The sequence below is a fragment of the Misgurnus anguillicaudatus genome, chromosome 14 (genome assembly GCF_027580225.2).
Source record: "Misgurnus anguillicaudatus chromosome 14, ASM2758022v2, whole genome shotgun sequence".
Taxonomy (NCBI): domain Eukaryota; kingdom Metazoa; phylum Chordata; class Actinopteri; order Cypriniformes; family Cobitidae; genus Misgurnus; species Misgurnus anguillicaudatus.
In genome coordinates this window covers 76,181-90,271 of record NC_073350.2, presented here as the reverse complement: position 1 = coordinate 90,271, position 14,091 = coordinate 76,181, and the positions used below count along the sequence as shown (strand labels likewise).

Below are 14,091 nucleotides of genomic sequence, written 5' to 3'. Positions count from 1 at the left end.
GATATGATGTGTTAAATTAAGATTTTTCACAAATTCATATTACAGAAGTAAATCTTAAGTTGATTTAGGATTCTCATCTTATCTCACCAAATCTTATCTCATCTCTAGTTGGGAAATCCCAAATCGCTTAATTATGTTCGGCTATCAACTGTCAGGTCTGCAACCAGCAATGCGTGAGCTGCTGCTACAGTAAACAAAAGAATTGTCCTTTTAATTTCAATGGGGCAGAAAAATACATTTGATTAAATTCATTGTAATTATAATCTGTTTTTTTTATTAGTGTTTTAGCACACAATCAGTGAGTTACCATTAAATTTAAACATTTAGCAAATGTGACTTACAAAAATCGAAAAACTATTCTTCCTAAGTGCTAGGATACTACTGTACATTTCAACATTTGATAGAGAATGAGAAGAAATAGATGCTGAGTAAAGTGTGTACTGTATTCGTTATGATCCCATCAAGTGTTCACGGATAAGATAACTTGACTGTTTTTTAATAATGAGGCATGACAGAAATTGAAAGATCGCTCCACTAGTGAGAAACATTGTGATTACGTGAATGTGTGAAGGTAAAAAAACATTCAAAGAGTAATTCAAAAACAAACATTGCTGTTTTTCATTCAAAATTCAATTCAAATTCAAAAAACTTTATTGTCTATCCCCACAGGGGTAGAAAATTGACTTTAGACAAGAGGCTCAACAAACAAACTAACAACAATACCATACAACAGACAAAGTACACAATTTAAAAAAATAAATAAACATCTCCCCTATTTTCTATTTAAAATATTAAAGGCTCTCTAAGCGAATAATGTGCGACGTCACTTCCTGTTGATGTTTGAACTGTTTTCAAACAAACGGAGCGTAGCTAACACCTCCCCCTCCCTCTCCCGTCCGTGCTTTCATGAACGCGCCCAGCCCCCACCCCCAAATCCTTCTTGTCGTTTATTGGCTGGAACACTTTGTTATGTTTTGTTGTGCTAGGTTTGGCCACTATGTTGATATTGCGGGTTGTCGAGCCTGAGCTGTCTACAGAGATCGCTTTTTTACAGTTTGATCAGCGGACAGGCAGCAAGCAGATAGTGAGGAGATGTTTGCTGTATGTAACGAAAAATGTTTTATGGTCTAAAACGCGTCAATTCGCTTAGAGCGCCTTTAATAGCCGTTGGAATAAAAGTGTTATTATATTTGGCCTTTTTCGCCAAAGGTACTTTGTATCGTCTGCCAGACGGAAGTAAATCAAAGGAATTATTAAGAGGATGGGCAGAGTCTGTCACAATAGCAGATGCTTTCCTTTTTACTGCCACAATGTAAAGATCAGACAGGATTAACTGTTTCACACCTGTTTTACCCGCTATATTTATAATCCTAGAAAATCTATTTTTACATTTAACAGTGAGAGAATTGTACCAGGATACCAGAGGTGGGTAGTAACGAGTTACATTTACTTCGTTACATTTACTTGAGTACATTTTTTGGGTAACTAGTACTTTTAGAGTAAATTTAAGGATGGGTACTTTTTACTCTTACTCAAGTACATTTCTAATGAAAAAACTGTACTTTTACTTCGCTACATTCGGTGGCCTTACTACGTTACTTTCAAATGGTAATAATTAATGAATATATTTTATTTTTTAAGTTTATATGGCTTGCTCGAAAGTCTCGCGAGACGTTAGAGAGGCTGCGTGCGTTGCGAGGGGTGGCTACGTTTCACCCTTTAGCGCGCGTAGATGAAAGAAGATGACTGAAGCGGAGGATGACTTATGCAAGCTATCGGAGGCAGATCACGCGTGGCCTCAAGTTTGGTCTATGTTTACACTACAAAAGGTCAAAAAGAATAGTTTCATAATGCGATGTATGCTTTGTGCACCAAAACGAACTGACATCTCAGCGTACAGGAATTCAAGCTCCAACCTGAAACAACACGGCGGTACGTGTCACTTTGTGCAGTGCCTTATTATAATATAATTTCATGCACTGGTTTTGTCATATGCGCTCTTGTGCAAGCAATGAAAATCACTCTAACCTTACAAACAACAAACGTTCACATCTGCACATTTCCATATCATTTCCTCATAAAACTAAACAAATTGAACAGCATAGTGTTAAGTCTTGCATTAATATAATACGTGAGAACCGGGGCAAAAGTAACGCTGGACGAAAGTAACAAAGCGATTTTCTCAGAGGACTGATAACATTTGAATCCCAAACTATGACAGCATCTTTGCAACCCTTGACAGAGCTGACAAATATCGCGTTATTTACTCACCATTTTCCGGGTGTAGATCCAGATAGGTGTTTTCAACCATAAGTAAATTCCAAAAGCGGTCATTGTTTTCTTATAAAGCGTTATGTTTCTCGTTTTATCAATCTACAGGTTATTTAGTGCTCTAACTAACACATCCTGAAGTTTGACTTCTCAAGAGTTTTTCAAAATAAAAGTAAATCTGGTTTAAATGTGAGGAGATCCTGTCAGGACGAAAGTAACACTTACTTTTGTACCATTTATATTATTCTAATTTTATTTAATTTAATTTTCATAGTGTTCAAACTGTTGAATTTAAGTTTGTACTGTTGGTTGCTTTTGAAACATTTGATAAAACTGAAATTTAAAATGAAAATATAATTTCATTATTTTTTACAAAGATAAATTACAAAATATGTTTGCAGTTACATATTAAAGAGGTCATAGTCATGTATAGTTAATAAAAACAAGTGTAACACGAAAATCTACATTGTTTTGTTGTGTTAAAAAAGTAACAATTCACCACTTATGTTCAAAGTGAAATTATACTAGTCATTTTACATTTGTTCAAAATTCCACCTGGTATTGATAGACCACACTTGTGAGTTACTGACCACAGCAAAAATATATCTCTGTCTGAAACATTATCTTTAAAAATAAAAAAAAACTTAAAAAAAAAAATCTGAAAAATTTCTTCCCTACACATAACCGGACACCTTACTTAAATGTAGAAAATACATACGAATAAAAACTGGATTAATAAAATAAAAATAAAAGAATAAAGTATGTTTTTAAAGAAACATGTTTTATATATTATAATAAATGTAGAGTTGATTTGCAAAAACAGAAAAGTTCCATTTGAAATTCTAAAATAAGCATTTTATCAAGCTCCTTATGTTCATTAATTGCACATTAATGACGATGAATATATGATATAAAAACATGATAACAAACAGCACACACATTCTTTTTTGCTTACTGTAAGCTTGTCTAAAGGCAGATCCAGCCAAATTTTGTTGTGAACGTGAAAATAAAGACACAGTTAACTGTCAGAAAACAGTCAGTGTTTGTTTAAGATTTTTTTTAATGACACGTTATGTGATGTTGGAGGACTGAGATAGACTGCTTTACTTTAACCTAGGTTTATAAGTAGTATATAAGCAGAACAATGAGACTTTTAAGGAGAGGTTTGTGAAAGCCCTCCAAGTAGTCTGAAATTCAGGGATTTTACGCTTCTTTTCAATCAGATTGGAAGTAACGAGTAACTAAATACTTAAGTAGTTTTTTCATCTAATACTTTTTTACTCTAACTCAAGTAAATAATTAGATTGTTACTTTTACTTTTACTTGAGTAAATTTTTGTATAAGAACTTGTACTTTTACTTGAGTACAGATTTTGGGTACTCTACCCACCTCTGCAGGATACAATGTTGAAAGTAAGTACAAATTCGATAAGAGATTTATACACCACCACCAGAATATCTTTTTCAACGTTAAAGCTATTCAATTTCCTCAATAAGCCTAGACGTTGATAGGCCGCCTTAAAGACATTGTCAGAGTGCTTGTCAAATTTAAACTGGGAGTCAATCTCTGTACCCAGATATTTAAAGGATCCCACCTGCTCGACTTCCTCTCCATTAATTATCAAGGGTTTTAAAGGTGATTGTGCGTTAATTCCCCCGGAACACATTTCTTTGGTTTTGTTAATATTAAGCTGGAGAGAGCTATCCTTTGTCCAAGCTGTGATAAAATTGACAAAATCAAAATATATATCCAGTGATTGAGTATCTTTCATACATCCCAACAGGCCATATCATCTGCATATTTTATCAGCATCAGATTCTCATTATTACAGGTGATCAGTGTTGGGCAAGTTACTGAAAATTAGTAATTAGTTACAGTTACTAGTTACTTCTTTTAAAAGTAACTGAATTACTCTACCAGTTACTGTATATCAAAAGTAATTAGTTACTTAGAAAAGTAACTTTTAAGTTACCTTTATGTCTGCTTTTTAAATGTAAATATGAACAGTACTGAACAGTCAAACAATAAAATAATATGGATGGGCTATTTTACACGTAAGACTCTAATATATCACATACTGTAGGAGGCTATTTTGCTTTAGATTCAACCTTTGAATATTTTTGTTAGAAATTATCTTAATATGTAAACTTAGTTTATTGTTGTATATCATTTAGACCATTTAGACAAATATTCTGCATGTTTACAAAAATATATAATGTGTTAAAATTGTGTAGTGTCTCTTTAAAAATTTGGAGACAATTGTGTCAACATGTCATATTTTCTAAAATAAATTGTCATTTTTCTGATTTCATATTTATTTTAATAAGTTAGAAACGTCTCCGCTGTGTCCTGCTGACAGGCGCGATGCGCGTGCAGCAGATGAGGCAAATTATGGGTCCTCCGAAGGTTAGACCGTCTCATTTCAGTTCTCTTCGCAAACTTCTGAGCTCCTTGAAAGGCCGAGTGCTCACCTTTTATCGCATGCTTAGTAGGGTGCAGCCCTTGCATTGGAACACAGCTTGTGAAGCTCGCGGCAGGGACTGCGCTCTTTGGTCATATATTGTTTGTTTTCTGTTGGATTTAAATGATACACAGGATTAAAGGAAGATATTTAATCAGAAAACGGAGTAGACTACATGGATTGTTTTGTCGGACGGACACAGAGCGAGTGGATTGTTTTTTCGGATACGGAGAGACTGAAACTAAAACTAAAAGCGAGCTCACACATACTATGGAGTTTTAACACGGGCGTACAGCGCAGTGTGAATATTTTAGTGTAAACAACAATCACGAATCGTTCTCTTCCATGAAGGCCGATGTAAACATCTAAGAATATATGAACATTTCTCAGATTTATTACTTTTGTGGACTACAAATGCAAGTTAATGTCATGCCGGGATTGCTTGGCGAAGATAATTTACAAACATGAGTCCAGATGGATTATGACTTGCGCACAATTTTTAAACAAAGGTATGTTGTCCCGTTTAGATTTTTCATGTTCATTCTATATGCACTGTCAGCTATCAGATGAAGTGTAATGAATCATTGCGCCGCCAACTACGGTCCTGCGACATCAGATATGTCTCGTCTATTTTTTACAAAATAGAGTAACACGAGTAACGAACTCATTTAAATTTCAGTAATTGTAATTACGTTACTTAATTTAAAAAAATACTTTGTTACATGCTCGTTACTGCTTAAAGTAGTGGAGTTACAGTAACGCGTTACTTTGTATTGATGGAAAAAAGAATCGGGGATAAAACACATCCCTGTGGTAGACCAGATTTTAAAACTACGTTCTCAGATTTTTTACCATTTACTATCACATGTTGGGGACGGTCCCATAAAAAATTATTACCATGCCTGTGGTACAACATGTCATTCCCCGGCATTTCTATCATAATGTGATTGTTTCAGCTGGCTATCATTAAAGTTTTAAGTTAGGACACCTGTGAGGTTACCCTAAAGTTAAGACCTTTTTTAGGATGTTTTGTCAAGTTAGGATGCTTCTGTAATACCACTTTCCTATCTGCAGTTAATATAAGATAATGCACTTAGGAACGTCATTCTGTAATAGCTTTTGTCTTAAATGAGGTCCTACCTGAAATTACCATGGTTACCAAACGGTTAAGATAAGATTTTAAAGTTAGGATTTTTCTGTAATACGCCCCCTGGAGTGTACTTATTAGTGATACTTTTATGCTTAATTTGTCTGTTGGAAATACATAAACCGTTAATAATAATATATGAAATAATAATACAGTCTGCACTGCTCGCGCTAACATTGCGCATGCGCACATGACGTTAGTAGTGGGGGTGGCCAAAGGAGCAGCAGCTCATAAATCTGTAATGACCACCTCAAAATGGCACAATCTGAAATGCACTGAAACAGAGGCTGCTAGAGATGGGTAACAATCTTTTCCTACAAGCTATTTCGAGCAAACAACTTTTGAAACATGCTTTATGGAACTCATACACCTATTTAACTTGTGTGGAAAAGCAGTCATAAGATGGGCACTTTAACAACAATGATTTAAAGTGTTACATAAAAATAACATACTTTCCTCTCTTCATTTTAAGGTAAAAAGCTGTCTTAATTCAGGTAGCTTGGGACACACATACCTTGTTCACACTGTCAGTCCATATCTGCACTGTTTCTGTGGCAATGACATTGTGCTGGCATGACAATCTGCCTCGACTTTTTTTGTGGCCGTTCTCGCATTCTAAATGTGATTGGATTCCAATCGGATATTCACAAAAATCAGATTTGGCAGACAGCTTTCATCTTTTCATTTACTCTGCTGCATCCAGGCTATACATTTTATCAGTATGTGTTTCACCTTGACTTCAACATATAATTTGCTAATGCAATGCTCTGCCAACTGAGCTACAGGAAAACACTCTCAGGACAGTTACACCACCTAGTCTTAAAAAACAAGTTTTACTTTATCCCCACAAAAATACAAATATATGTTGGATTAAATAGAACTAATTGAGAGAAAAGAAGCATTATTTAATTGACCCACAAATGACAGAATGCCGTTATGACTAAATAATTTTCTATTGTAATCTTCTTTTGCATGGTAGGTAATAAATCGGATTTGACTGACTTGCGTGAAGTGCCCTCTGAAGATGCACAGACCATGGCTCATCAGCTGGATTTTGTTACTGCCATCGAGACGTCAGCCAAGGACTCTAGTAATGTGGAAGAGGCATTTAACAAAATGGCCACTGAGCTCATCCTCCGACATGGCGGGCCCATGTTCAATGAAAACGTAACAGATAGCTTCAAACTGAACAGTAAGGATGTGACCAGTGAGGGATGGGGATGTGGCTGTTGATTAGTTCATTCTCATGAAGCAATAAAAGCTTTGGTCATGTAAATCAGGTACTATCAGTTAGAGCTTGTTTAAGTGCATCTCTAAAAGAAGAATATACAAAAATGCTTCAGAATGTTTGTACCATTGGCACAATTATATTTTGCAAGTCCTCAATCAGCTGACATGTAATGCACATCACACTAACGTTGATGATGTTAGGGACAACTGATTTTTATTAAATAGGTGGACATGTGGATAACTTTATAGTGCTCTTTTAAGGGGGACATATAATGACTCGATGTTTAAGTGCTATAATAGGCTCCCCGGTGCTTCTATCAACCTAGAAAATGTGAAGAAACGACCCAGTAACTTAGTTTTGGTAAACCATTCTCTGCAAGCATGTGAAAAAATAGATCATTGAAATTTGGCTCCCCTTGTGATATCAGAAGGGGATAATACTGCCCCTTAATCTGCACTATCCATATCCAACCACTGCACTGCCATTTAGTGCAGAGATCAACTCATTTGCATTTAAAATGACACACCCAAAAAGCTGCACGTTTTTGCTCACACATACAAAGTGGCAATTTTAACATGCTGTAATAAATTATTTATATGGTATTTTGAGCTAGAACTTCACACATGTACTCTAGGGACACCAAAGATTTATTTGACATCTTAAAAACATCTTGTGAAATGTCCCCTTTAACAGCTGCCATGAACCAACTTATGGGATTCGAAGTTTTATACTTTTTTACTTATCTATGTGTCTTTTCTAATCTACTGTCAACAAACGGACTGTTTATGCAACTCCTTAAACTGAAACTTTATATTAGATGCCATTAGATGGATATTTTATATATTTCAGTTCATTTAAACGCCACAACGCTTTAGTTTCATAAACATGCTTTTTAAACTATGAACAATGTTCTGATAATATTGGTTCATGCTCAATTTTTAACGGTATTCCACTGAAGAATTAAGAAGTAGCCTAATTTGCTATTTTGTTTTAAGTGGGCATTGTAACCAGAGCCATTTTATGTGCAATATTTTATGTGTAAGATCTCAGTTTGGTAATTTATATATCATTGACTTATGTATAGGTGTTTTACAAGAAATCAACACATATATTTAGGACATGATGGTGGTGATCTTTAAGAATGTCTTCATTTTTCTGTAGTTTTGAAAGACAAATTTGCTTTTATTATTCTAAACAATATTATTCTAAAGAGGAAGGCAATATTTTAGTGCAAATGTGTATATCATTTTATGAATAATTACTGTGCCTTTCCAACTGTTTCAGTATTTTTAGCACTATGACATTGTAGTTTGTTATTAATCAACTCATATTACTGTGCATTTAATAATGTCAAATTGTCTGTCAGTGTAATATTTTTTTTGAAAGATGAGATAAAGTTACTGCGGTTACGCTCACTGAGTGGCAAAAAGTCTGAGGGACAGCATTAGCATGGCGTGAAAATGCGTCTAAAAGGGGAAAACTAGTTGTGTGATGGACTGTGTAAACAGATTCAACAAAAATTGGAGCGGTGTGTTTTAAAGCCTGCAAAAAATACTCAAAGGAGAAGTAAATCAGTAGCAGTAGCCATATGCCAGGTATGTAAAATTTTGGGACAAAAAAATCCTATAAAAACACACCAATGAATACTCTTATGCGGCATTCCCATAGGAGGCGGTGCGCGCTGCGCTATGAAACCCATTCATTTCAATGGCTTGCGCTGCGCAAGGGCGGTTTGTTGTTGCGTCGAGCAAAGCGCGGGCGCAGCTTGCGCTCACGCCGCGGTCAAAGTTCAAAATAGTTAAACTTTTGCGCTGCGCTCTGTGACGATTACCCGTGCGGCCAATAGAAACGGGGCATCCAAACAAAATGGACGAAGAGCTTATGCTGGGGTCTGGCCAGCAGAGCACAAGCGGCGAGCGCAGCGCACACCGCTTCCTATGTGAAAGCCGCATTATTCTCTGTAATTGCAAAGTTTTGTTAGGAAGCCTTCATTAAGCAAGGGAAGTTTATTTGTATTGCACATTTCATACACAAAGATCATTCAAAGTGCTTTACATAGAAATGAGAAAACAATATATAAGAGAAAAAAGTATGTAGAAATATAAGACATAAAAGAAATTATAGATATATGAAAATTTAAAATATCAATTAATAGAAGATAAATGTGATTTTTAAATGTGTGAAAAATAATAAAACAGGAATAAAAGTCACAATTTATAAGATCCCACAGGAGTGGTGCAAGAATTGAGCCTTGCAGGACTCCGCATGTCATGGATCTCCAATCAGGTTTATGGCCACCTATACTCACATAATAACCTCTCCCTTCTAAGTATGACCTGAACCATTTCAAGGACCAACCCAGAAAGCCCGACCCAGCTTTCCAGCCTGTGAAGAAGTACAGTGGCAAGAAAAAGTATGTGAACCCCTAGGAATGAACTGGTTTTCTGCAGTGATTTGCCATGGAGTTTTATCTGATCCTCATCTGGGTCACAACGGTAGACATGATGTACATGGGCTCACGGGACATAAGTGGTTCCGGTTTCTTGTGTCTTTTTTGGGAGCACCGATTGAGCATTCGCGGTGCTGGAGGAAAGTGTAGGTGAGCCCATGGACTAATTACTTTATTGAAAGCTTTTTTTGTCAGAAGCTGGCAAACTGGAGTCCAATTAATAAAATGAGTTTAAATGTGTGGTTTAGTGCAACTTTGATTGATATTAATACACTCACACATTTTAAGATTGCTGTCCTTAAAAAGCATCAGCTCTTCTGAACCATGCTCTTATAAAGATATCTGATCAAGAGATGTTGCACTCCATAAGGCTGAAAAGGGATACAAAACAATCTCAAAATGTTTAGACCTCCATCAGTCTACAATTAGAGAAATTGTTTATACATGGAGACAGTTAAATCAACACAGTCAAGATGACTCCTAAGACACCATGCAGAATACTCAATAAAGTAAAGAAGAACCCACAAGTAACAGCTAAAGGCTTGAAGACATCATTGGAACGAGCACACAGCTCTTTTCCTGAGTCTACCATACGCAAGTCTTTGGACAGGCACGGTGTCTATGACAATACACCACGGAGGAAGCCGCTGCTCTCCCGAAAAACATTGCTGTGAGCCTGAAGTTTGCAAAAGAGCACCTTGGCAAACCCCAGTGCTACTGGGAAAATATTTTATGAATTGATGAAACAAAAGTTGATTTTTTGGGGAAAAATTTTATGACGCAAAATGGGCACAGCTTACCAACATCAAAACATCATCCCAACAGTGAAGTATGGTGGAGGGAACATGATTTGGGCTTGCTTTGCTGCCTCATGGTCTGGACCACTTGCCATCATCGAGGGTAAAATGAATTATTACGTTTAAAAAAATCCTACAGGATAATGTCAGGGTGGCTGTCCACCAGTTGAAGCTCAGTAGAAGTTAGTTGATGCAACAGGACAATGACCTTAAGCATTGTAGTAAATCCACTTCAGACTGGCTTAAGAAAAACAAAATGTGCCATTTGGAGTGGCCTAGTCAAAGCCCAGACCTTAACCTGTGGAATGACCTCTAAAGAGCGGTTTACACCAGACATCCTACAAATGTGTCTGAGTTAAAGCGGTTTTCTTACTTCTGAACGATGCGCAGATCTGATTCAGAACTACTGAAAGCGCTTGCTTGAAGTATTTGGTGCCAAATGAGGCTCAACAAGCTGTTAAATCCAGGGGTTCACTTATATTTTCCTCCAGCACAATGAATGTTTAATGGGGGTTCTCAAAAAAGACACAAGAAACTAGAATTATTTGTGTGTTGTGCGCATTGTGTTTGTCTGTTGTTGTGACCTAGATGAGGATCGGATCACATTTTGTGGCGGGTCACAGTGGAGGGCCGGTTTATTCCTGGGGGTTCACATACTTTTTTTGCCACTGTATGTTGTGATTGACAGTGTCAAAAGCAGCACTGAGGTTGAGTAGCACCAGCACTGGTACTGACTTGCCTGTGTCTGTATTGAGGCGAATATAATTTATTATCTTTATGAGCACTGTCTCTGTACTGTGGTGTGGTCAGAAACCAGATAAAAAATTGTCAAAGTAACCAAAGTAACTGCGATCTTCCTGTTGGTCACCTGAACTCCCCAGATTTCAGCGCGCAAGTGTGCACTCGATGCATCCTCAATATCAAGAACCAGGGGCGTAGCCAGTAATGGGCCAGGGCGGCACTGGCCCGCCCACATAACTCCCTGGCCCGCCCAGGGAAGTTTAATCAAAATAATTTTTTTGTTTATTTTTATTATTCAAATGTATTTAAGAAAATATATTAATATAATCCTGATTTATTGTTGACCGGTGTGCGTATAATTTGCTTTCTAAATAAAATGGAGTTGTTAAAGCAAGTTGTAGGAAGCCTCCGGAACGTAATTGGTTGCTAGGGGTTCTGACAGGTAGACTCTGTGGGGAGCGACGGGCTCTGGCAGCCAGCCAGCTAACTTTGCTAACTGCTTTTTTAGCTAATATTAAAATTGCCACAATAATGGCTAAAGTTTCTTTAATGTGTTATTTAAAAAAGCAAGAGTTGAGGAAGACGATACGCCACTGCTTCCATCTGCCGAGTCCTACCAGCCCAGTTCTTCAGACTCATCAACCCACAAGGCGGCTAGTCAGGCGCGCTGGTGGAGCCGGTTGCCGCTTGCTGTGACTCTTTGGACTATAATGAGATCATTTCTGTTTTCAACATTAAACCCAGGCGTTTGCGTCTTGTTTTGTAGAATGAAAACAACAAAGGTAAGCCTGTTGTTTAACTCATTTCCTTAATTTTTGCTTCGCGAAGTGATTTAACTAAGTGGTGTGTTCTGTATAGATGTATGCCTTATAGGTTAAGTTACATTGCTTAATTTAAACGAGTTGCTATTTTTTGGCACAAAAGCTTAATTTCCACCAGGCTGATTGCACTGTATATGGTTGATTTAATATAAATTAGGCAGTGTGTTGTTATTTATTTCAAACCGTGCTCTGCTGAGAGTTTTCATTATTTCAATTTCCTGTTACTTTTAGCCTACACGCATTTTAACAGTAAAGGCGGGCCATTGGTTTGACCAAAGTTAATGAAACTATAACACGTGAATTGTCTAAGCTATTGTTTTACTAATGTTGTTTTATCAACGATGTTTACCAAAGACAGCTATCACGTGGCACATCTATCAAAATAAATACTTTTATTTTTCTGTAGGCTAGCGATCGAACTTCATTGCAGTGAATTAAGAATATAAGTTACTGAAAAAAATACGATGACACCGTTTCACAGCCTTTGTATATTAAATTGTACTGAATCCCCCCTCTTCTTTCCAGAGTGAATTAATATCAAAATCATTTAATAATGCATTGCACTTAAATAGTGGGAAATGTCATACCCAAAAAGCGATTGTAAAGATGATGGCCTATCATCAAGTGTTTTATTGTGTGAATACTGCACTGTTAACGATTTCCCTGTATTTTTACAGTACGGTACTGACAGTACGGTTGCCTGTATTTTGGTTTTACAGTACTGTACTGTAATACAGTTTTACAGTACACAAATTTGTACTGTATAGTAAAAAAAGCATTACTTTACTGTATTGTTACAATATTTTGTTAATACGATAATATTATATATTATAGCTAGATATTTAGGTTTAAATCTATAGTTTTTAATATGGTAAAAATGCTATCGTTGACATGACATTATGAATTAAAAGGCAATCCAAGCAATGTTTGTATCAAAAATTTTATTAAAAAAAAAAAGAATTGAAACGTATTTAAAACAAGATTTTAAACAATAATAAACATATAAACAAGTTAAATAAAATAAAATCAAGTATAAACAAGTTTGGAGACCTCTGCTGTAACACATTTAACTCTGGCAAATAGAACACTGGTTCATAGTTTGAAGTTTTCAGTTTAAAGTCCATCATCGACTAAAAGGTAACATTTCACTCTGGTAAAAAAAACACTGGCCCATAGTTTTAAATATTCTATTTGAATTTCATTGAACACAAAAAAAGAAATGCATTAAACTGTGGCAGATAGACAACTGGCCTTTAGTTTGAAGTTGTCCATTCAAACTCCATCAGGGACTGCATGAAGCTGTTCACATGGGGGTTAAAGGTCACAGCTTTTCTCTGCACCAAGTTCCTTGTCTTTTTGCCTCCTCCTTGTCTGGATGTGCACTTTTTACTATCTTTGTGATTAATTCTGTCAAGAAACCTGTTAGAAATATTATAAACATTAAGTCAGCAAATATAAGATTCTTAAAAAACTAAACTCAGCCCTGAATTCACTCCTATTCTGAAACATTTTGTTCTTATTCTACAGAAGATTAACTTACCTCTGAACAAACTCTTTCCTCAATGGACAGCATCCACCTGGATCCTGTCATGATTAAATGTCCTGAACAGAAAGTACAATTGTTACTGATTTGGATACAAACTTTTATTTTGTGCGGTCGTGTAAATGGTAAATGGTCTGCATTTATATAGCGCTTTTAACAGACCTATGGCCATCCAAAGCGCTTTACAATTAGCCTCACATTCACCCATTCACACACTCATTCATACACCGATGGCGGTGTCAGCCATGCAAGGCGCCAGCCAGCTCATCAGGAGCAGCTGGGGTTAGGTGTCTTGCTCAAGGACACCTCGACACTTGGTCCGGTGGAGCCGGGGATCGAACCACCAACCTTCCGGTTAGTAGACAACCTACATGAACCACTGAGCCACTGCCGTCCACAGTGTATACTGTGACAGTGTATACATGGGTGTTTAAAGAAACTGTAGTGGTACCGAACATAATGCGTTTTGTGTGTGTCTGGTATCACCCGTTGTGCCTCCACATCTGCCCTTACTCCTGAAAAGTGCAAGGACACTCAGGTAAACTACAAATAAAAAGTGATGTGTGGGTTAGGGTTAACCTAACCTAACCCTAACCCTAACCCTAACCCACACAGCCACATTCCTGTGTA

The 14,091-nt window shown here is 36.7% G+C and overlaps 1 protein-coding gene across 5 annotated transcripts in view; it reads left to right on the top strand.

Moving 5' to 3' along the window:
- The window catches only part of rab43 (RAB43, member RAS oncogene family), a 37,535-nt gene extending 29,010 nt beyond the window's left edge, over nt 1–8,525 (top strand). For all 5 annotated transcript variants that reach the window (XM_055184743.2, XM_055184741.2, XM_055184744.2 and 2 more), the window contains one exon: nt 6,859–8,525. In XM_055184743.2, coding sequence (XP_055040718.1) covers nt 6,859–7,112 — 254 coding nt within the window. In that variant the 3' untranslated portion in view covers nt 7,113–8,525. The remainder of the gene's footprint in view (nt 1–6,858) is intronic.
- The last annotated feature ends 5,566 nt before the right edge of the window (nt 8,526–14,091 follow it).